This window comes from Anser anser (assembly GCF_964211835.1).
Source record: "Anser anser genome assembly, chromosome: 2".
NCBI classification, from domain to species: domain Eukaryota; kingdom Metazoa; phylum Chordata; class Aves; order Anseriformes; family Anatidae; genus Anser; species Anser anser.
The window spans coordinates 115,650,569-115,676,314 of record NC_139721.1 but is presented as its reverse complement, the minus strand read 5'-3'; the positions used below and the strand labels follow the sequence as shown (position 1 = coordinate 115,676,314).

The 25,746-nt window shown below is 38.6% G+C and overlaps 1 protein-coding gene across 6 annotated transcripts in view; it reads right to left on the bottom strand.

Moving 5' to 3' along the window:
• Window positions 1-25,746, bottom strand: part of ULK4 (unc-51 like kinase 4) — a 245,766-nt gene that overhangs the window by 71,071 nt on the left and 148,949 nt on the right. For all 6 annotated transcript variants that reach the window (XM_083825680.1, XM_083825679.1, XM_083825683.1 and 3 more), the window contains one exon: window positions 22,263-22,368. In XM_083825680.1, the coding sequence (XP_083681806.1) occupies window positions 22,263-22,368 (106 nt within the window). The remainder of the gene's footprint in view (window positions 1-22,262; window positions 22,369-25,746) is intronic.

Below are 25,746 nucleotides of genomic sequence, written 5' to 3'. Positions count from 1 at the left end.
GTAATTGTATGTTCTTTTTTTCAAAAAAATATATATTTTTACAAGCATCAGCACAAGACTAAAATAAGACACTGTAGAACACCCTGCATAATTATACCATTAAGCGTTTGTTATTTAACAAATCTGTGGGGTGACTGTTTTTGCTTTGAAAGCTTCCCCATCCATTATCTAAACTTCCATGAAAAAATCTCCTCCCCTATTCACCACCCTTAACACTTTCCTCAGGAAATTACATACAAAAACATTCATTTAGAATAGAGTTACAGGTCAGGTTTGTTAAGACTTGCACTCTTATATCTCACATTTTTGTGTGTTTTTATGATTATTAGCACTGTTCTTTCACAACAGTTTGATTGATGGGCTACGGCTCAGGCTAAGCTTTGAATTTCCTGGGTTTTTGTCTGCATGCACCAAACTCTCAAAATTGTATCAGTTTAATCTTGCACATTTAATTTCCTTCTCCTTTTTTAAAGTACAGTTTCTGCTGCCGTTCTGAACACACACAAATGAGATAGCAAGCAGAGACATATTCAAGTGATGTCACCAATACCCACCAAGAAGAGAATAAACAGACATAATTGTACATCTACCCAACACAAAACCTGTGGTTATTCCATGCCTTTTTTTCACCAGGCTAAATTAGAAGAAACCTAAGAAAACAGCCCAGGCAAAGCTGGTCCCTATCAAAGTGAGGTCTGCAAATTGCCTGCAGGGATACAGCTGAGTACACTCTGTTTCTCCCTGTATATGACCACAAAACCCACAGCCACATCAAAATGAATGAGTCAGCCCTATTTCTAGATGGCTTCCATATAACCCTTAAGACAGTGACTTGAAGATTAACACTGAGAAGGCCTCTTTCAAATGATGGCACTGTATGGGTCATCGTCAGGAATTTTTTGGGCAGCAGTCCTCTCTGCATTTAGAGCACTAAGTAGGGAACGAGTAGCTATGAATGAAACAAAAGCATCCATAACTCTCATTTGCAATCCTTTCCTTTTTACATTTGAAGGGAATGACTTTATTCCCCTGACAGTACCAGTGTGATTCTCACAACTGCCTCACTTCTGGTGATGGGTGAATGGGGAAGCAGACCCAACACTCAACCTTCTCCACACCCATTAAGACATGAATAATACAATCACCCAGATTTTACTCTCTTGAAAGTACTTATATCCTAAGGGGGTGTGTATTAGCAACCCTGCATACAAACATCTGAAATACAGCAGAATATTCACATTTACTTAGTTAATGAAAACTTCAGAATTGGCAGAATTGGTATTTTATATGCATGCATGCTTACGGAGTTGTATGTGCAAAAATATACACGTTAAATCTGAAGTTTTTTGAAAAAACATACCTGTGCCTTGACTTAAAATACAATAAGAAAATTTAACACATCTGAACTTTATAATAAAGACATCTAAAATAAAACACTGGTGCAAACTGTTCCCTAACACGCTGCATGATTCATGCAGAAATCTGATAAACACTTGGTTCCACAGATAAAAAAATAAAACAGATTGACCTCTTGCCAAGTAAATAAAGTTCCAGACATATCCTCTATTGTGTCACAACAAAATCAAAACTGAAGGCCATAACTGTAGACATGTAAATATACTCCTTGCTTATACCACAAGACAAAATACACATTCCTTGTCCTCAAAAAGACAGTTGGGAAACCGGTATAATTTGCAGTGACCATGACAAAATTCAGTAGAACTTTCACGGCTTCAGCCACTGGCACTATAACCAATTTATTCTATAGGTAGCTATAAAGATCAAGCCACATATGTGCATTCTAAAAACTGAATCTCAAAACAGCCTGAAAAAAAGAGGATGCAATTCTAAAAAAGGAAAGTATTCATAATTCAGTAAATCATAATCTAGAAATTGCACATAAATATCTACATTTCAGAAGATAAATTGTTTTTCTGCCAAATTTCACAACCGATTCAAGAACCACATGCTTAGTTTCCAATAAAGCCTAAACCAATATTTATCTTTAAAATATTCTGACAACGTATTTCTGAGTGATATTTAACAGACATTTATTTCTTATACATTGCTTCTCAAAAGACACACCCTGTACACTCCTGAACCTTGAAAGTGGTGGATCTGAATCTGAATTCTGTGTCACAGTGGAGAGCTAAACTGGAACAAATTAAGGAAGATAGTTCTACTGAGAAAAGCTACATTTTTTTTTATTTTTATTTTTTAAGAATTCTGATACTTCCAAGTATCTTGGCAACACTCCACTTATTCAAGAGAAAAATCTTAGTAACATTTTACATGGGTTAAAGAAATGCATCATCATTTCTTTCAGCTGGGCATTACTTATTAACAACATTGAGTAAAAACTTATTAACTTATCATATATATTTTTATTACCCTACTAACTTGAAATTCCAGAAAACAAAATGATTAAAGTGTATCACATCATATAGTTTATAGCTATAATTATAAATTTATTATAATACTTCACAGAGCACTAGTGATGCCTTCTATTGCTTTGTGAAAGTAAGGAGGATCTTCAGAGTATTAAACCTCAGTGCAGTTCTCCGATATTCAAATTTTGCAGAAAAATAATACGAAAGTTTTTTTTGTCTTGGAGTTATGTTTGTAAATCAACATAACTAACAACAACAAAAAAAACTGTTCTGATTGCAATTTAAGATTCATAACCTGTATTGAAAGGATGGCATCTGAAATTCCTAGCCTAGCTTTATAGCATTTGACAAACCCAGTATTCGCGGAGTATTTTTCTTGCCCAAAGAGACCTCTGCAATGAACTGAGCATTTAGCTAATAGGATTTTATGAATGTGGACTGCGATGGCTATGTTTGTGTTTTACAAATCTTTTCAAAAGATAAAAGGAGTCTTTTGGGCCGTGATATAGCTAATCGGACAGAATGTGCCATGATACCTTCTGGAATGAAAGCTGAGAGGAGATATTTTATTCTTAACTATTAGCAAGATGGATAAAGGACAAGAAATCTTCACTTCCAAATCATATGAAACATCAAAGGACAGCCTAGGAAGCAATCTTCTAGGCAATCCTTTCATGCCTACCAGCAATTAGAGCATTCAACAAACCTGTCTGTTTCTAGCCGAAGAAAGTGTTAGAGCAGGTGCACTTCCTCCTAACAATACCACCACGCAGCCAAGCAGCCAGCAGCAAAAGCCTCAGCCTGGCAAAAAGGTTTCTCTTTGTTCCTTTCTTCATGTCGCTCTCTGGAGAGCTGTTTTTCCCATTTGTATCACACCTACGCAACTGACTCCCTAGGGATATTATGGAATATATATTCACTAGGCTTTTCTTCCTTCTCTTACTTTCAGAGTGGACTTGCCTTCTTTTTTTTCTTTTTTTCTCCTTCCTTAAATGACTAAAAGTAACTTGTTGAGAATTTGAAACTACACTGCCAGACTAACTAGAAAACATATTTCATAATCTTTTTCCTATTAACAACAAAACTCTAAATTATTGCTAAGAAGAAACACAGGACTGTAGCCTGATAGGTTCTTTTGCATAGGAAAGAGCTCCTAAGTATCTGAGCCTTAAAACCATCCATAATGTCATCAAGATTCTCCACAGAACCTTATTTACCTATATAAACCTGGACTTCATTTGCATTCTTTGCATCACAACCGTAGTACTCCAATTTTTCTGATTTGAACATCTGAAAACAGGCAACAAAAAAATGGTATCTTTAGGGTAATGGCATTTGTTAAGAGGCTCATTATTTTTCGTTATTTTTGTTTATTATTTGTTACTGATATTTACTTTTTAGTAACTATTTGCATCGGTATTATATTATTGAGGGAATAAAAAACTAGGATGTAAAATGAAACACTGATTTCAAGATTTGGTGAGTTATGGACATCAGATCCAGTGGAACGAAAAAAGTCATTAATTGCATGACTGCTGCCCTGAAAATTATTTTCTAATCTTAAATATGAGTAGCATCTAAAGAAGAAAATTTTGCACATATTCCTACTACTGAGACAGCGAGTGGACATTTTGTGACTGAGTAAAAAAATCCCTAAGTTTGAGGAACAAAAATTTCACTGCAGGTGGTACACACTGCAGGGTTTGGGCTTGGAGCTCAGCTTTTCCTGCACACACAGCAGGTAGGGCACTGTGCACTATCGGTCAGTGCAGAAAAGTGGGTATGGTAAGGATTATGACAATCGGGGAAGAAAAGACAGTCATCACCTTTACTACGAGGCTGAAAGCAGACAGGGAAGAATTCATTATCCTTACTGTGGATGCCTAAGAGAAATACACACCTGACATTCTCAGTGGCAGGATTTTTCTGCTTTCAGTCAGTCAAGGGGAGAGACATGACATGGCTCTAATTCAATTTTTCAGGAGTGGCAATGTTTGGTGGTTACTGTTAGAAGGCAGTTTAGAGATGACATCTTTTGTTAGTGAAGAAAGAGCTCACGACTCATAACTTCCTAGGGAACCATGTCAAACTCTTCTAAGGCAAAGAGAATCCTCCCAGCACTGAAACCTACTTTCTTCTAAAATTTAAATTATGGAACAAACATGCAGGTGATTAAGACTAACAACTGTTTAGCACAGCTAAGAGATAGAAAACAAGCAGATTCTAACTTTAAAATGTATTTGAGTATACAAAAATAGCAAAAATACAACTTGAACAATCTAGGAATAATAATAAAATATTCACATACTGCTGAATATGCTTGACTAGTCAGTATAAAACCAGTAAAACATAAAAAATTATACAAACTAGGCAAGAACGTGGTTATTCTGTATGAAAAGATGCGGTTAGAAAAGCATACGAAGATGAGGAATATTTCTAAAAGCATAATAACTGATCCCTTGGGAGTTCCTGTTTTGTTATTTCTTAAAAATGAAAAGATGAGAATTTTCCTACCTTAGAATCTCATTAAGGTTTCTGTAACAAAATTTCAACCAAATTCAACTTCTGGTGTCAGCCTGACTCTACCGTACCAGAGTCAAGTCAGAAAAGATAGCCAAGATGTTTGCAGCTAAGTTCACAGCACTCATGGGTACGTAACATCAAAGTTTTGAAGGCAGGGAATTTTGGTTTTGAGATTTACTGAGATGGCCCTCATTCCTAGGAGTATAACTCTTTGAACGCGAACACAGACTTGTTCAGCAAGGACATGCGAAGTATCAGAAGGCAACTTTTTTCCCAAAAGAATTATAAAAACATCCAAATGCTTTCTGGTACTATGAGAAAAAAAATATCCAAAATTGATATGAGAGATTACTGCATAACTGTGGACTACAATGATGTTCAGGGGATCTATTCAGAGTGTTGACAAGACATTAATAGTGCCTCATTTCAGCAGTCAGGTTTGATTTGTTTGGATACCACACTGTTGGCACCACAGTCTCTCGAAATGCTGTCTGCTTCTTACATTCTGTAATAGCTAAGAATAATTGCTCATTTACCTCAAAAAGATAAGTGAAAAACATAATGGAAAGGTAGGATCCACTGAAGATGCACACACAATGCTTAAATGCTTATATCAGAAGGCTTGTGGGACTGGATATAAAAGAAACATTTATTTTTAAATTAGGTATTCAAATTAAACTTCTGCTCTCCAGAATTGAAATATAGTACCCAGCAGTCATAAGAAGTGCTGCCAGTTCTGTCACTAATGTATGTCATGTACATCAAAAGTAGGATGCTTATTTGTTAATCAGGGAGCATAAAGCCCTTGATGCATGTAAAATTGAGTGCTATCATCCCGAGAGATAAGTGACAATACAACAGAACACAGAAGTGAGGCCGCCTGACAGACATTCATTTTGTAAACAGCTTTGTTGACTGCAAATACTGGCTCTTCCCAGATGTTTGCTAGTGATCAATTGTTGGAGGGAGGTTACTCCTCCTGCAATGTGTGAGAGCACGTGCAGGTACATCCTGGTCTCCCCTGGCAAAACAGTGTTAGGTTGCTCGATGCTGTTCGGACGGGCGGCCTCCGTTAGCCCATCTGACTTAGCCTGAAGCAGACTCATGCACTTGGATGACTCTTCGAGCTGGAAGACCCAGGGAAGGATGGAGGTGGATGCCATACAGTGACTTCAAGGGGCACACATTTAAGATATTTGTCCTTTTGGGGCATATATTAAAAACAAAACTTGCAATCTTTTCATATGGATTTAAGTTGTGTTGTTTTTTTTTTCTGATACAGTATTTCAATATGCCAATTCTGCAGTGCTTGCAAGCACAACCTTCCATCACAAAATAAATAAATAAAACAAGACAGTAATAAGATGAAATTGCATTTTCTGGATTGACAATTATTGCTATTATTAGGTAAACTTTACAGTACCTTTTCACTTAGATATTCTTTCCCATATGTCAGAGACACGTTAGAGATGGAATTCCGTTTAATAAAGCACATTTATTCTACAGCAGGCTATACTTCAAGTCAGATCCTGATAAACCCTATTTCATCCCTTACAAGGTAATAACTAAAATAAAATCTCTTGGTTATGTTAGATGAGGTTAAAAATTCTTTAATTGATTAAAAAATATATATATTTTTTTCAGATTAGGAAATCTTTGTATTCAGAAAGATTCAGAGTCAGAAAAGATTCAGAAAAACTTTTTGATTTACTGCTCAGACAGATCAAGCCTGCAACAATTACTGTGTGATAAAATACAGGGGGAATTTGTATCCTCGGCTTAATTTAGAACTAGAAATTCTTCTAAAGGGATTGCTGTTTTAATAATAGACTTCCTGCCACATAAGATTAAACACTGTTTATCTACTTCAAGTATTTTCATATCTCTGCTTTGGCATCAACTTTCCCTTATACTGAAATCCTTCAGAGACCACATTCGAACTCTGAGAGCTGCCTTTCTGACAAAACCTGTACAGGCCAGATATGAACTGCTCCAGAATACGGATATAGCACTGAACTGCTGTCACCAATTGACAGCATTCATCAGCTTTGAATGATGCTACCAGCACTAATTGCTCTAGATAGGCCTTCAAGAGTCCCTGGACTGCGAGTGATAAGGACCAATGAACCTTAGCTTCAGAAAATTCTCTGAAGTTTTCAAACAGTTTTAAATTGCAGAAATAAAACACAGTTGACAAATATTCCCACATATATGTAGCAAAGAATAAGTGCAGAAACTCTATATAATTCCCCACAGAAAAGTCATGCTCTGTAAGATATATATTTATTCCTACTCTTGGTCTATTTACATCAGCCTTCCATGGGATGAAAACTCACAGAGTACAGATACTTGGATTTTCAAGTGACAGTCTTTTGCAATTGTTACTGCTAGACCAAAGCACAAAAGCAAAGGCTAGAGTAACCACTAAGTGCCACTTGCTGCTGCTTATTACAACAAAACTCAAACTATGCCACAGTTTCCCGTAACTTCCTGCATTATTCATCAATGAAGGTTTGAACATAAATGAAAGCTGACAAGTAACTGCAACTGTCCAAGGTGGCTTTGGTGTAATTACGTGATCAAAGGGCTTAAACAGAAGTCAGGACATCTCAGGAAAGTAAAGTGGTTTTGGGCCTGTGACCAGATAAATGCTCTAGCCTCAAACCTCCTCCGCCAGCTCAACTGTTTTCTGAAAAAAATGTAAGGAAAACACCGCCCAACAGACTCTTCCTAATTTGCTGTCATCTGGCTATACCACTAAGGCCATGTCTGATTAAATCTCTAAAACCTTACCACCTGGATCTCTGAGCTCAAACCCATCACACCATGATCATACTGTCAATTCAGAAGGTACCAAAAGTGCTTTACCCAATCCCCATCATCAGTTCACCCTACACCAACAGAGCCTTCATTTTCCATCAGCATTGCTACTGACCCCAGCTATCATGGCTTCATGTGACTGTGCTCCGTCAGCTGGAGCTACAGCTCAGCTTATTTATCAAAAGGCAGTCCAGACTCTGAAAGAACAATAAGTCTTCACGTGTTCACATACAATGCTCCACACCCTGTGTCCCATGTCTCAACAGGACCCACACAAGAGGAGCGTGTGTCTGTTCACTTACTGGGCTGTTGACAGCATGCACATTGTCTGTGCAGGTGCATGTTGCTGAGAGTAGTGGAGCCTGTGTATGCAGGAACTGGCTCCTACTGTAAAGAGGTCACATGGACTGCCTTGGTCTACCAGGCTACCTTGACCCAAGCCACCCAATTCTGAAATAAAAACAGGGAACTATAGGACCTTCCCCAACAATGAGCTGAACTAGATCCTGCTGCGGATCTGATGCTTTAACTGAGAATTTGGACTCTGCTTTGCTCAAGGGCCTGATTTCTTCAGAGGTGATAAAGAAGTTAGGGACATTGATAAAATGACAGTCAGAGAGATAGCCACCACAAAACAGAAAAGAGTTTAGAGAGCCAGAATCTTTTTGTTAAGTGGGTGACCTGTGAAGATGTGCAACAGAACAGCAAAAGAAACTTGGTAATGCCAGTCCTGTTTTAGTACCTCTTCCTTTTTCTCTATCACGCCTGCTCTGCTGGGCTTCTTAGGTATGAAGGTACTACAGGGTCCCAGTAACTCTACCACTATGATGAATGAATGCACATTGCTCCCACATCAGGAGCCTCCCCCATCCCGTCCCAGTTAGAAGCAATTTGTTGTGCCCCATGTGTCCCTTCTGTGCCTTTTGCACTGCCACTATGCACCTACGTTTCTCCTCCAGCCGGCTTGTGCCCAGACCACTGATTCTCAAAAGCAAGTTCAGGCAAAGGCATTAAGTTCAATCCTTTTGTTTGATGAGATAAGCGTTTGGATGGGGAAAAGAGGGTGTGAAGAGGGAGCTTGCAATGAAGGGCTTATATTCCTTTGTTCCTCCCCCATGTCATTTCCAGTGAAGAGACAAACATCAAAAATAAGATTTAATAATAGCTTGAAACAATGAAGTAATATCCCCACCATTTTATAAGATAATACGCCCTGCAAGACATTCAACATAGATCACTACTTCCGCCTAGGATTTAGGATTCCAACAGATATCTTACAGTATGACGGCATCAGGGCATATTTTATAGGGCTTCCCTCTGTTTACATGCAGAAACACTTTTTCTGGGTCAGAGATAAAATTGGTGTGTTGAATGGCTGTCAAGATGCCCAAGGAGTTTCACAACAGGAATACACATATTTCTAGATTGCACCAATATACAGTTGCCACCTGTAAATAGCTGAGATCTGCTCAGAAATTTGGCTCTGCTCTTTAAGAACTAGATTTGTCCTTTGCCTTTGTCCATCAATATTTTTAGAAAGATAGAAACTACCGGGCTTAGTGAAGATTGAGCACTAAGGAACAGGGACTTTGGAAGTACACTACAAACAGCGAAGTCTGGATCTATTGAGTCTGGATCTATGCCAAACAAAAGCAGCTCTGGTGGGAAGACCAGGGGAATTAAGATCTGCAAAACTGGACTGTCAATGAATTATGCAAGAACTGGAGAGAAGCTGCAGGAAGTAGACACGAGAACTGAGAGATGTGTATAATTAAGTTTTCAAGATAAGCAGTTTCACAGCAAGTTGACGTCAAACATTTTGCACAACCTGGCCTGCCAGCATACTGTGCTGAGCTGGGGCAGTAGGCTACAATTCAGCCTGGGAAGAGTGGGTGTCACAGGCAGCACAAACACGGGCTTCTATCTTCTATCAAAACCATACCTTCTCTCAAAACCCCTAAATCTTCCTTGATAATCTGTTCCTTTGGGCATTTTATCTGCCTTTTCCTTAACTCTGACTTCTCCTTACAGTATAGACAAAATGCTGCCTCTAAACTCATCTTGTATTGCTGTCTGACCAATATGCTCTCTGAACTCAACAAGTAAGTTCTTAAGAAAATGCCGAATAAATAACAGTTCAAGAGCATTTTTCGTGTAAGGTAAATAATGGCATAAACTCACACTTTATGTCATTCTGGGTTGGGTGGCAGGATCAAAATATTCAATATTTGCCTGTGTGAGGAAAGGACACAGCTACTCTATTTAGCAAGAAGCTGTACTGGAAAGACTGTTGAGTCATCATGTTTTTTTCAATCTCTATGTAATGCATATTGTAACAGTAGTTTTGCTGACATCCAAAGAAATAAGTCATATTTCATGGCTGTATCATTGGCTAAAAAGCTATATGTCACTATCTGGGCATAATAGGTAGGAAATACGGTCTTTTAAAAGTGTGAATAAATCCATTAACAACACTATGCAGGACTTTTGCCAAGTCTCACAGGAACAGGGATGAGAGGTTTGGGTAAGCAACTTGTAATACGATAGGCAAAAAACAATGGCCCTCAGGAATTGGAACTATGTGGATGCAGGTAAACAAGAAGTTTCCACCCTTATTTTTCCTCACCTTCCCCAAAATGTGGGTGATAATGAAAAAAAAAAATCTATACAGTCTCCTAAAAGGCAGAAAAAGAACTTGAGACCTTATAAAGGCATCCAATTTCTTCCCCTATTCTTCTTGAAAATTCAAAGGGTCCATGTATTATTTTTCTCCAAACAAAAGAAAAGAACAGCTACCTAATGCAAAATCATCTAATGTGAATGTGAAAACATTTATGGAAACCTTTAAATCTTTTTTTTTTTTTTAAGTTAAAAACCAACCAACCAACCAACCAACACACCAAAGCAACACAACGTTTATCAAGTTAGGACCTCTTTAAATGTAGTTACGTTGATTTTGCTTAAAACTGAGATCAACCTAGCTTTCCTTGAGTTGAAGTCTAAACCAACACAATTCCATCTTCAAAAATCCATCTTACTTACATATAAACTCATCCCGATTAGGAAAAAAGCTTCAGCCAAATAGAGACAAAAATAATATATTTTTTAAAAGGGCTGATACCCAAGTCTGTACGACATTTCTGGAAAGGTAATGAAGAAAATCAAATTGCATCATCAAATGAATGTCTGCATTTTTGTCAGAGCAACTTAAAGAATCACCCTCAGCTGGAGGTTTCTATTGCAGCTCCGTCATGTTCCCTCCACAGCTGGCATTGCTATAAAGCGTAAATACTCATGGATACAAATATGCACATAATCAGTCACCATATTAACTCTACCAGGCAATGACTAAATGCTGTAGGAACAAAATGCTAGTAAAGGAGTGGTAGCTTGCCTAAATAACTTTGAAAATATAAACACTCACCTGAATATATATTGACTTAGGATGATGGAAAACCTGTGTGTAGACATGGATCTATGGCTTTAGACTTCAAAATAAGTTTACGCATAAATACGATTTTTGAAATATGAAATGCAGATAAAAATATTACTTTGGAAAAAAGTGTTTGGAAAAACTAAGTTAAAAAACATTACAAAATTAGATCCTGAAGAGGGGAAAAAAAATCCTCCATCAAGCTGTAAAAACTACATATAAGCTTTGTAGGTAAAAGTCTGAAACAAACAAAAAAGAATATGTGGGTGAAAAAAAAAAAAGAATATCACAGGAAAATAGTGCTTTGTATTTTTGTACAAACTGAGACTTTCAAAAGGCTTTAAAAACATACGACTCTCTAAACTCCCCGAGGAGGGGAAGTGCAGAGGCAGGTGGTGGTCTCTTCTCGCTGGTCACTGATGATAGGACACATGGGAATGGTACAAAGCTGCACCAGGGGAGGTTCAGACTGGATATGAGGAAAATATCTTTACCGTGAGGGGTGTCAAACACTGGAACAGGCTTCCTTGTGAGGTGGTTGATGCCCCACACCTGTCGGTGTTCAAGAGGCATTTGGACAATGCCCTCAACGATATGCTTTAACTTTAGCCCTGAAGTGGTCATGCAGTTGGACTTGATCTTTGAAGGTCAATTTCAACTGAACTATTCCACTCTAAAACAATACATAACTTGAGGTTTTTTCATTATTATATAGTAGCCCTTCTTCTTTAAAGAGCAAATTATTTTGAAGTTTAATTGTCCACAAACAGTTTAAACACGTCGTTTTGTAAGATCAACACATTTGTTTAGCTCACATTTCTCCTGCAAATAACTTAGAAAAGGAAAATACCTGTCTCTGAGCTATGACAACTACTGAAAACATCTAAAACAAAACAAACAAAAAAAACCAAACATTCTTCAATCCAGTGAAAAAATTTCAAAGATCATCTGTCATAGATCAATCCTGCCAAAAATGGTGCTTGTTTATAGCAATTGACAAAACGAACTTCTTTCAGTAGGATTAAATAACTGCATCTGAAGAAGACTACTGCTCCATGACAGAGTAATGATTGATGTAGTTTAATTTTGCGTATAGTATTTTGTACCTTTGCAACTTTGCACTTACCTTAAACTGGCATTGATATATTGCTTTCATATCGAGACAATATGAAAGCTAGAATCGAAAATAAATGATAGCTCTACAAGCTTTGGCATAGTAACTGTATTCAAGCTGAGTCTCTTTTCAACTATATTGCTACATTTTGAATTCAATCTTCGAATATCATCTTTTAACTTACTATTTATACCTGGCAAGCTACATAGGGACACCAACATAATTAGATTTTAATTATCTGTAACAACTGAAATGGTTTGTATCATTAATAGTAAAGTTGCAGCTAATATGACAATTACACTTTTACCTACTTATTAATTTTCTCTCCAACTGATCAAATCCACTAGTCCTAATATACAATTTGGTTTACACTTCATGAGAGTGCTAACGTAATGTCTAATGATACTCCTTAAATTAGACAGCGGGAAAAGCAGCACCTCAAATTAATGCGAGGAAGACAACCTCTAGAGCAGAGGGGAAAAAAAAACAAAACATTTTTATGGCTAAGCAGGTGAAAAGGACCACAAGCTTTTAAGACTGTCTTCTTTCTTACAATCCAGAGTTTGTCATCAGGGAACCTTCAGAGATCCACATCCTCAGGTAGAAAATCAATGACATATTTTAACATAAAAAATGCATTTTTCAAGTTGGCCTTCTGTTTCCAAATATTATCAGTCGGTATAATCACTCAGTCTAAGCCTAATGTTTTCTCTAGGAATCTGACAGGTATAAAAAATTTCTATTACGGTTGGCACATATATAGAAGTTCACACATATAGAAGTTCAAGTTCTGAAATCGCTCTGTTTAATGAACTAACTCCTCACCAGTAAAATAAGCTGATCAGTTATATCATCATATTTCTGCATAGGCCCTCTCAGACCTGAATACCATTGAATTAAAACGTTTTGGACTTTTTTTTTTGTTACTAGTCCTTTCACTTCCATCAGTTAGGTGTTACAATGAGACACCTCAGCTAGTTTAACCAGCCAGCTACGCTGCAAGATGGTGTGCTTGGCTGACCGCAGGGACTATATCAGGAAGCCTCCTCCAGCCACATAAAAGGCCAGTCCTCTTTCACAGTGCAGCAGCAGCATGACAAGATGTAACAACCTGTTGAGCCTCTATTAACTAATTTCATCCTTTGAAGTCTCAGCGAGCGTGCTGTGACATTTTGCGCCTTATGGGCACGGCTCTCAACAACAGGCTTGGTTCTGCTTCAATGGCATAACTGTTTCTCACAGCAATTACAGCTGCTATTTTCATCCTTTTCAAATGGCTGTAGAGTTGAATATCACAGGATGACACAGGTTATTTTTTCCTCAAAGACTCCGCTACTACTATGCTATTTTGACACGATTTCCAGTTATCTTTTATGACACCCGACTTCTAAGCGTAACAATGCGATGTTATACACTTGCACCCGAGTGACTGGCATTTAGGGTCAGCAAAACATGTCTTAATACTGTTAAAAAACATTCTGAACTTCCTAACATCATAGAAGAGACTTCTTCAGGCTCAGCCACCACTGACTTCTGCTATAAGCTGTAACTCAGACAAACATAGTGACACATAACAACTATCTTTAGATGTTCATAGGCACATATCTCTGCTCAAGAGCTGAACTAGTAACTACAGTACTGGCAGGGAGCTGGGAAAAGCTTACATCCTGCATAGCAGAGGCTGTAATGTGCACATACCTCCCAACTGGAGCACTTTTCCTACAGGAGCAACATCTACAACTGCTCCAGCAGTATGTACTCTGTCTGCATTTATTTTCTGTACTTAAAAATAATTTCTCACTCCTATATTTTTGAAGTAAGAGTATTTTGTTTCTAAATGTTAAATACAGAAAAAAAATGTTTTTATGTTCTTACTCGTATTGATTTCCCTAACTTCTTCTCCCTGCTACTCTTTCCATCTAGAGTCACAATATGTTGAACATGAACTATCTATTTGCTTAGGCTGCTATACAATAAGCATATATAAAGTACTCTCATGAAAAAAACCACAAACACACACATTTTCTTTCTTCAATCAGTGAACAAAACTATTCGTATATTGCATCCTGCAAAAGTTTTGCAGAAAAATCCTGCCTTCTAGAAACAAATGACAACAAAAACTCTTGACCATAAGGGATAGGTACTTTTAGTTGAAGCACTGATAATGACTAAAATACACCCTGAAAATTATCTGAACAGTGCAATTTTCTTTCACATGAAAACAGTGCAATAAAAATAACTTGATGATTCTTTGCCTGATATGCTACAATGAAAAAGCAGTATTCCTCACTGAATACCCTGTGTCTACAGAGAGGGATTTGTTCATTGCAAGGCAAGGAGGACTGAGAACAAGCAAACGGCTTAAGAACTAGTCTGAACGTGTCTGCTTTCTTCACAGACTAAGTTTGTTTTAAGGACATATTTGTTAATGCATTCTATAGGATTCTGTAAATATCACATTTTCCTTGTAAGTAGGCTTCCCCTGTATGACTGACCCACAGTCCTTTTCTTGACCACTGCCTTAGTTGAGACAAACTCCCATCTTGTAAGTAAATCCCACAACTTTGAAGCCAGCTACTCCAACAACTCATTTGTGTTCCTAAAATCAAAGTCCCATGCCACGTCACACCTACACTTTCTTTGTGCTTTACAGTAGTTCAAACTTCTGCTCCATAGGTGGGTATGACAGGGAGGAAGATCTGAGTTGCTAAGTTACTGCAGTCTAATTTCATGACTGCTGACAATTTATCAGGTGGGAGAGAGCTAGCTGGGAAGCTAGAAGCTATTATGAAGTTAGAAGCTGTTGTTAAGAAGTGTGCTATGGGACACATAATCAAATATCTTTTGGAGACTGAAGCTAAAATGCAATTACCTGTACGGTATGAAAGGTAGAAAAATATCCTCCAAAGATTTAGTTAAGTTAGGAACCTTTGGGGTTTGTCTATCTAGAAAGCTAATTCATTGCCATTTACCTGTCATTGAGTTAAAGATCCATGTGTGTAAGGGACTGACATGCCCTTTCTTCCCGCCCCCACCCCCCACACAAAAAAGAGAAAAGTTGGATGTTGGTCTCACAAGTGCTACTTTTTGGATATGCAATATTTAACAGATTTGAATGATACAACATACAGAAACATATGAAATCTAATTAATCTCCTGACATTTGACTAAGTCAAAGCAGTGGACAACAAGCAGCATAGGATACCTCACCCATGTAGGTTGATCTTTCTTTTACGAGGAGCAAATGAATTACAATGATCTGACTACAAAGTTGTATTGCAGATTTTTTCATTTTTAGTAATTGTCCCCACTTGAAGCACTTACCATGCTTTCTAAATATGTTATTGGATATAACACTGCTGTAGCTAACATTCTGTGTTTTCACTTAAGGTCTTTCCTTAAGAACTTCAGTTTCTACAGAAACTGCTTGAAGTACTATGTACTACTACTAATAGCTTTTATGTTTTTAAAGAAGAACTTGGAAATAGGTTTGTTGTTCTACGTGTCAAAACTCACTGTTGCATTTTTAGTTTAGTTCCTGAGATGCAACAGTATGAATACATAAGGAATAAAGTTTAGGATTCGCTATACCATGTCACAACTTTCAAACATCCAGACAAACTTCTCTGCTTACATGGCTGGGGATGGTTACTTCAGGATAGTAGCCAAAACCAGAATCACAGCAGTAGAGCCTGGAAAATGTCATTCAATTGAACACGATTGGGCTGAATTTCACTTATACATCATCTCCTTAAAAGACAGTAATGAAAACATTATGATAAACCTCTTGTGGAATATAATGGGATTCCAAAAAAGCTGAAAATGTAAACTCATTAGTAAGTAACACTGGGCTGCAAACAACTTATTAGATCAGCTTTGATTTACAGTGGAATCCTTTCCCAAAGACAGAATTACCTGGAATTACTTTTATATACACTGAAAACGGCTATTTACATACATGTAATACATTTGAGGAATTATCGGGAATAAATATCTACAGAATCAGAAGTTTTCAATTGCAACTTAAAATACTTATTTTGCAACAACCTGTTTTGTACAGTTCTTCAGTGTGAGGATCCTGATAAAGCAGCTAAAGCCTTTGACACACATTTCTCTACACTCTAATATACAATGTCCAAATTCTTCCTATAAGCAAAAAGCTACTGATACAACAGTTAGAATGATTAATTTCCTTGCCTTTGAATATGTCCCAGGTGGCAAACAGGACCCCAAAAGTTTGAAAATACTGTTAAATACAGACAATTAAAATGAAGCAATGTTTTCTATTTTTAATTTGTGAAACCTACCTGTAAAAAAATAATATAAAAAATAAAAGAAACAAAGGTGACACTGAAGGCAAAATAAAGACAATATATCTGTGAGTCAGAGAACAAGACTGTTTTACTACATTAAGTACTGTGATGAGCTTGGCTTTTTATTATTCATCACGTTCCACATAATTAAGCAGACCTGCACACTAACACCACTCACTCATCAAACAGCCAAACCTGACTTGAAGTTCATTTCATGTCTAAATTTATCAGTATGTCAACACATGTCAATAGGCAAAACATGGCAAATGTAGACAATATGTCTTTCCAGTAGGCTGCCCCAACAACAACAGAAACAAATGATGATTCCCTTTCCTTATTTCCAAAACCCTGGCAATGCTCCCTCCTACACCACCAAACTAAAAGGGTGGACTATAGTGGGAGTGGCTTCCACACACTGACTGATTCTGTAGCGTCATTGCATAGCTTCCCTCCTCAGCCGCTGACAAAGACACTGTTGAATTCAGTGGTTACAAACTTAAAACAAAAGATTACAGATATTCTAAAAAGAAAGTAGAAGGTGAATACAAAAAAAAAAAGGATCATATATTCTATGATCGCATTGGGTCCCATGGATTTGTGCACCTCTAAGTTCCTTAGATGGTCTCAGACCTGATCTTCTCCTACAGTGGGTGGTTCATCATTCTCTCAGTCCTTGCCTTTGCCTTCTGGAGCCCTATCCTTGCTTACACTCTCTGTAGGCTTCCTTTTTGAGTTTTCCAGGAGCTCCTTGTTCATCCATGCAGGCCTCCTGGCACTTTTGCCTGACTTCCTCTTTGTTGGGATGCATCGCTTTTGAGCTTGGAGATCTTGATCCTAGGATATTAGCCAGATGCCTTAGGCCCCTCTTCCCTCAAGGGCTTTATCCAATGGTACTCTAACAACCAGATCCCTGAAGAGGCCAATCTGCTCTCCCAAAGTTCAGGGTAGTGAGCTTGCTGTGCTCTCTCTTCACTGTCCTCTGGATCCAAAATTGCACCATTTCATGGACACGGCAGCCAAGATTGCCCTCGAGTTTCGTATTTCCCACCAGCCCCTCCTTGTGGTGAGAACGAGGTCCAGCATAGCACCTCTCCTCCTCAGCTCCTCTATCACTTAGAGAAGGAATTTACCATCAGTGCATTACAGGAACCTCTTGGATTGCCTATGCCCTGCTGCGCTGTCCCTGCAACAGATACCAGGGTGGTTGAAGTTCCCCGTGAGGACCAGGGCTTGTGAACAGGAGGCTGCTTCTATCTGTCTATACAGGGCCTCATCTGCTTGGTCTTCCTGATCAGGTGGCCTGTAGCAGACTTACACTATAATGTCACCTGTCTCTACACTGCCTTAAATCCAGACCCACAAGCTCTCTGTCAGCTTCTCATCCATCCCCAGGCAGAGCTCCATGCACTCCAGCTGCTCGCTGACATAGAGGGCAATGCCCCCTCTATATCTCCCCCCGTCTGTCCTCCCTAAAGAACCTGCATCCTTCCATTCCATCTGTCCCACCACATCTCCATAATGCCAAGGAGGTCACAGTCCCGCAGGCATGCGTACATCTCTAACTCCTCTTGTTTATTGCCCATGCTACGTGTGTTAGCATAGAGAGATTTAGGTTGGCCCCCGATGAAGCTGACTTACTGGCTGGAATTCCTCTGTGCTGCTCTTCAGGTGCTCTCCTGCCGACCCGTGACCCTTGTCCAGGCTCTGGGCATCTGTCACTGACACCGGTGTCAAACTGGGAGGAGCAGGATGGATTACAGTTCCTCTCCCACAGTCTCTATGCTCTCTCAAATCAGTTTAAAACTGTCCAATGATTTCAAAAGATGGGGAAAGGCAGGAAAGAGAGACTGGCAGCCAGAAGCCAAGACAAGGGGAAAGAGAGTAAGTTTCACATTCTTAGAAGTCCACACTAAAAGTGATCAATATTGTCTTGGCTTGTTAGCATCTCATCTTAACTTTCCACAAGAGACCATATACTAATCCCAGTCTCTTTACTGACTTCCAGTCTCAGTAATTAAACTGAATCATATTATTCCGCTCTGATTATTAAGTGAAAATTGTTGTTAATGTTAACAGAACAAATGTTTAATAGCTGATAACACAGTAAAGGCCATTTTAAAGTCCCTCTGCAACTTTAGTTGCATATGTTAATCTCCATTTCACCTTTAAACATTACAGGTGGTTATCATTACATGTCTGATGTATTGTCACACAAGGACACAGTTCAGGGGAGAGAGAAATTAATGCTAGACAGTCCACCCTGTATGCAAGTCCCTGAAATGCCCAACTGTATCATTGTTATTAATTTGAAATCACAGAAGTAGTAATGAAGCAAGTGCTATCATGCAAGATTTCCTTGAAAAGGGGGAGAGTTCAACATGTAAGCTGCATCCCATTTAAAAAAAAAAAAAAATCTCTGTCACCTAATAGAGCTCCATTGAGCAGAACAGAATTCCAAAGGCTAACAGGCACAGAAGGAAACTGTGACTGGGGGCTCTGAATGATCTGTCTGCAAAATACTGCTTTCTTGGCAGCTGAGGAAAGGCATACATAGAATTGGAAAGAAATCCTCATTGCTAATGTCTGAACTCTTGGAAAATAAATAACTTGACAGCACTGACCCCTTAACATGATCTCCTTATAACATTTATCACGTATTTAAGATTTTTAATTTCTAAAGCTCCACATATACACAAATTAATCATCACGCTGTAATAGGGAAATAAGGGAAATGGATGTCCCATAATACTTTGTCTTCAGCATTTTTCTTAGGCAGCAGAATAGCTCATGAATGTTGAATGCCTTCATTAACAGCCTGGACAGAGAGTGTTAATACAACGGAATAACATGCACCTTCAGCAAGTTTGCAGATGATATTGAAATGAGGCACGCAGTTGATGCAGTGAAAGGTTGAGCCAACAATTAGAAAGAGCTCAAGAAGCAGCCTGCCAAAAGACTCTTTGATGTTCAACAAAGGCAAATACAACGTTCTGCACTTGGGAAGGAATAACTTCAGGTAATGCTACAGGCAGAGGCTGCAAATACACACATTATGTATTCAACCCTCCTAACCATCCTGGTGGTTCTCCTCTGGACTTGGCTCCTGTTTGCCTTGTAGTTTGGAGCCCAAAACTGAAAACAGCATTCCAGACACAATCTCACAAGTAAAGAATAGAGAATAATCACTTCCCTTGATCTTCCATTTATTCTTTCTTCTTGTAGTTCACTTTTGCCTTTATTACTGCGAAGGCACACTGCTGACCTATGTTCAACTTTTTCATTTGGTCCCCAAGATCCTTTTCTGCAAGAGGGAGCTTAGTGTCCATTTCACTAGATCACACTCCTCTCCCTTACACTAAAATCATTCAAAAATGACAAAGCTGAACATCAAAGATGGTGGCAGAGGAAGTTTAAGATATTTTCTTGTAGTGAACCCCATATATTTACAGTTAGCAAGGAAAAGGATAAAAAGACTTCCAGTTTGGGCAGAATAACATTTCTTCCAGTTTCATTCAAAGAAAGCCTTACAGGCTACAGTTACAAAATCAATACCTTCATAACATTTCTAAAAACCAAATTTCAGAAGTTCTGCACTTCACAGGCCCTTACTCAACAAAGCAATGGCTACAACCCATATTTTCAGTACTCTGAAGATTAACCCATTGGTAAAAGGTATAGGAGAAGATAGTGATATTTTACTTCAGATAAATTGTTTTTGGCTGCTGTGCTGTTTTTCCTAGTTAGGATGATGAAGTTCAGTGAGCCCAAGTTAGAGTTATCCAATTACTAATAGTCTGAAAACATTATTGAAGTTATTTATGACATAGCACAAGGAAATGATAGAAGACTTTAATAATGTTGCTACCCCACTTCGATTTGGAAACTATCGTGATGGAAGAGATACATTTTATTTTAGGAGCAGATGAGACATGAAAGAGCATTGATGTACTACCAGCAGCATAAAAAGCATAAGGGAGTTGGCTTAGTAGGACAATAAAGGAGAGATGTTTAGGGAATGGGTTCAGTTTTGCTACGCTGTTGAATAGTTTTGCCATGCAGAAAGGCAGAGTGTATTACTTTGAGTAAGGCACACCAATTATGTGGTTACAGTGCTTGTAGGACATGAGCTAACTTCTTTGTATATCATTGTGCAGTTTTAAGAAGTTATCCTGCTGCAGCTCAGATCAGCACTAGCTTAGGATTAGATCAGATCTGCGCTAGCCCAACACACAGCAGATGTGCCCAAAGAAAGAAAAAGCAATAGATACATCTCACCTCCAATAAACTCTAAGCAGTTTCAAGGGTAACAGGCACTTTACTGAGAAACAACCAAAGAATCAGAAACCTACGAACCATCCCTCTCCAACTCAATTACATTTTCCTTTTCTTCTGGCCCTGTGATTCTCACACTGCCAACTTCAGAGTGGATCTGCTTCAAACAGAGAGGAAGAGCATGTTATTAGCTACAATGTCAAGTTCCTACCGGTCTTCTGAATGATGGAATTGTCCATTCAATCCCTCCAGAGTAAAAAAGAACCCAGATTCAGGTCTCCCATTTTCTGGGTGAGTGCTTTACCTGCTAAGGTAATTATGAAAACAAGGACATGAACACTATTGCAGTTTTTTTCACATATTTTTAGGCTGGTGTGTGTTCTGCTTTTTTGTTGTTGCTGATTTTTAAAGTATATCTAAGGCAGATCCGAATCTTCAAATCTGCATATCATTATCAGTGTTAATACATAAATCATTAATCACAGTATGTCTCATTTCGCTCCTTCTCTGGTGTGACTACCAATAGAAAAGCTATACTCTAGTGAAGTGTCATCTGTCCCACCTTCTCAGTCTTTTTCCAGAGTCTTTTAAAAGGTTTCTTCTTGACTTCAGAAGAGACTTAGCTGTTTCTTCTGTCTCTCTACACAAACTTCTTCCCTTTCCTTCTGGAGTATACCATATATTTTATACTGTTGGTAGTATAGATCAGTTTTTCCGTATGTCAGTTACTCATTAACTACAAATAAGAGTAACGTAATCAAAGCGTGTATTTCTAAACAAGTTTTCAAAAGTATATAGATTTCCAACAGCAGAAACCTTCTGTTCATTTTGTAAACCAGAACCAAGTTGCAAATAAAAGGCAGACTCAATAATAAAATACAGTGACATGAAGACATGGAATAGTTCGTATACTAAGGCTCCATAATCAGTTTGGACTCCGCCCCATCAGTCTACACCACTGGACTGGAAGAGTAGTCAGCTTTTTAAGTGTAAAATTATTGTATAACATCCTTTCACAGATTTGAGCAGTGAGAAAAGGAGGAATTTGCAGGGGTGCTCTATGCCTATACTCTGCACTGTTATGGTCAGAGCTCTAGCCCACTCTTTTCCAAAGCCATTCTTCAGAGGCATAATGTAAATTCCAGTTAGTTATTCTTTTATAACCACATCTCCTTGAGGGAACAGCTTTCTAAAGTTAAATTTCTAACCAAAATGTAGAAGGTAAATGAAGGCAAGGTAGATGAAGTAAGGAGTAGCACCAGTCAGTTACAATGTGATTATCAAACAACCACTATAGAATATAAATATATACAATCAAACATTTCACACGGTGCAAGATATTACAACAGACTGGGAAGCATCTGTACAAAGCAGAATAACCAAAGATAAAGACATACCTTCTGTGAAGAGTAGCATCATGTTTGTGCTTTTGTTAGCAACCACGTTATTCAGTAAGGCAACTGCAGTTTGCATTGTATTTCCTAGCATATTGTCCTGGTGTTCCTGCAATAAATAACAATAATAAATAAATAAAAATCTGGTATTCATTTTTCAAGGTGAAGACTGCTTCTCTTCCAAAAATGTAGTAATACAAAAACAATACTCTTTCAACCCCTTGAAGTCAAACTTTTAAAAAGCAGGAAAATCAGCCAAATATCTTAATAATATCAATTTCAGGCAGCCAAATCCAAATTCTTGGACCAAAACTTCTCCCTTCTGTTCTTTAACTAGATATCCCTATATATTCAGAAAAAGGACATTTCCCTTTGTATAGTATTTCTTTTGTTAATGGTATTAATTTTACTCTTTTCAGTTTCAGCTTGATAACCCACAGTGAGTCACAAAATCCAGCTGTTGTTTCTGTATTTTCTTAAGTCTAAAATTAATTTCACATACACATCAGGTGTTTATTTCTGTATCTAATTACACAACTCCTGTGATGTCTGTCTTATGCTTAATGATTGCTTCCGTGATTTTCCACAATTTTCTGAGATTATACTACTAACAGCAAGGTGCCAGGATCTCTAAACAAACTTTTTGCTTCTGTGGTAGTTGACACACTTGCACACTGAATTTGAAAGATGTGGATAAGGCAGTGAGATCAAAACATTTGTTTACTTGCACTAGTTACAGTAATAACTCACATAACTTCCAAAAATACAAAATAGGACAAGCTTTTTCAAATCTGACTCTAGATATAAATATAAACCTGAATACATTCCAAATCTCCCTAGGAGGTTCAGGGAGTATTTTGTCCAATTTTTCAGACTCAAATGCAAATAGAAATATACATCGAAAGTGAAAATAACGTTAAGAAACAAAATCATATTTCACATATAGTAGATTTTTCACATGAATCTTCGCTTCCATGCTTCCCTTCCCAAGCAAATCTTTCCATATACTGTTATCACTACCACAGAACATACTGTCTCTTCTGAGCCATCCCCTGCAGTAGGCCTTTGAAAAAAAGTTAAATTTGAAGTTGAACAAGACAAAAGATTTTTGGTCTGAAGTTGGGTGAAGTACTTCTGATGACAAAAATTACTTCAGCCCTTGAATAGAGTTGAAGAAACCCTCCTATTGAAATTTCCTTTAGGAGACTAGTGCCAGTGGCCAGGAACATTTTTGTTTGTTTGTTTGTTTGTTTTTCCCCAGCATCTCTCTGCTCAGGTATTTACAACCTTCTGTCTCAGGTGTATTCTTGAAAACAGCAGTGGCAATCTATCCTTCTTTGGGAAAATCTTATTGATCGTCTAAACGCCACAGCTGGTGCAGAATTAGACTGATCAACTGTCAGCCAGCAGCAATCACAAATAACACGTTTTACAATTCTTCCAAGGATTCACTACCTATGAATGACACTCAGAGTGATATCTCTAGTTTATAAGCTGCTTTCTATGTTGGGCCAGCAACAGCATTTAGGAAAAGCCACATTATTTTAATCACAGATTCACAGATTCACAGATTTTTCTAGGTTGGAAGAGACCTCAAGATCATCGAGTCCAACCTCCGACCTAACACTAAGTACTCCACTAAACCATATCCCTAAGCTCTACATCTAAACGTCTTTTAAAGACCTCCAGGGATGGTGACTCTACCACCTCCCTGGGCAGCCCGTTCCAATGCTTAATAACCCTTTCGGTAAAGAAGTACTTCCTAACATCCAACCTAAAACTCCCCTGTCGCAACTTTAGCCCATTCCCCCTCGTCCTGTCACCAGGCACGTGGGAGAATAGACCAACCCCCACCTCTCTACAGCCTCCTTTCAGGTAACTGTAGAGAGCGATGAGGTCGCCCCTGAGCCTCCTCTTCTCCAGGCTGAACAAGCCCAGCTCCCTCAGCCGCTCCTCGTAAGACTTGTTCTCCAGACCCCTCACAAGCTTGGTCGCCCTTCTCTGGACTCGCTCGAGCACGTCCATGTCCTTCCTGTAGCGAGGGGCCCAAAACTGAACACAGTACTCGAGGTGCGGCCTCACCAGAGCCGAGTACAGGGGCACAATCACTTCCCTCGACCTGGTGGCCACACTGCTTCTTATACAGGCCAGGATGCCGTTGGCCTTCTTGGCCACCTGGGCACACTGCTGGCTCATATTCAGCCGACTATCCACCAATACTCCCAGGTCCTTCTCGGCCAGGCAGCTTTCCAGCCACTCATCTCCCAGCCTGTAGCTCTGCTTGGGGTTGTTGCAGCCCAGGTGCAGGACCCGGCACTTGGCCTTGTTGAACTTCATGCAGTTGACCTCAGCCCATCGCTCCAGCCTATGCAGATCCTCCTGCAGAGCCTTCCTGCCCTCGAGCAGATCGACACACGCACTTAGCTTGGTGTCATCTGCAAACTTACTGAGGGTGCACTGGACGCCCTCATCCAGATCATCAATAAAGATATTAAAGAGGACCGGCCCCAGTACCGAGCCCTGGGGGACTCCACTAGCTTGGACTAGGACTCCACTAGTGACCGGCCTCCAACCAGATTTGACTCCATTCACCACAACTCTCTGGGCCCGGCCATCCAGCCAGTTTCTAACCCAGCGAAGCGTACGCCAGTCCAAGCCCCGAGCAGCCAGTTTCTTGAGGAGGATCCCTATCTATGATCATCGTACTAATGGTTGCAAGAAATGGTTGCAAGAAACTAACTTGCAAACGTACTAATGGTTGCAAGAAATTCTCATGCAAGACAATCCTGATTTTTATTTCTTTCCTAGTCTGATGAAATTTAGGATACTGTGAAGTGCATATTCAATGTCTTTTCAGAAAATGCTCTGTTGCCATGGTATAAAGGCCCATGCTCTGTGAAAAACTGATGTTTTCCTTTAAATATTTAACTGTTAAAGGAAAGTTTTGACAAACAGAGGCTCATGTTTGCTTTAAGAGCATTAATTTCTGTTTCCAGACTCCAAAACTAAAATTAAATGCTATTATTTCCTGTAAATACCATAAAACATACTTGATAAAGTGTAATACATTAACAGATGAAGAAATATATAAACATACATGGCCTTCTATTCAACTTAAGGCTGTAAGAATTTTCTACTTCCACTCTAACTTTTTAAACTGGATCATAAGAAGCGATGAGGTAGAGTGGCTTATAGCCTTTTGAAGGACTGTAGTTTCCTCTCAGACCCTAAAGGAATATATCCGAGATCCCCAAAGTTCTATTCATTTTACACAGCACTTTGAGATGTCATTTATGACTTCTGTGAAGAGTACAATAAATATCTGTTCTTGCAAAGGTTTAAAATACAGCCTGATAAATTTAAAAGCTATGTTGGAAAGAATAAACACTACATTCTTCAGAAGATAAAACAACCAATACAGAAAGGATATACCATAAAGCCATAATGCTAAATATAAATTTGAAGTTATTGCTTACAGATAGCTGAA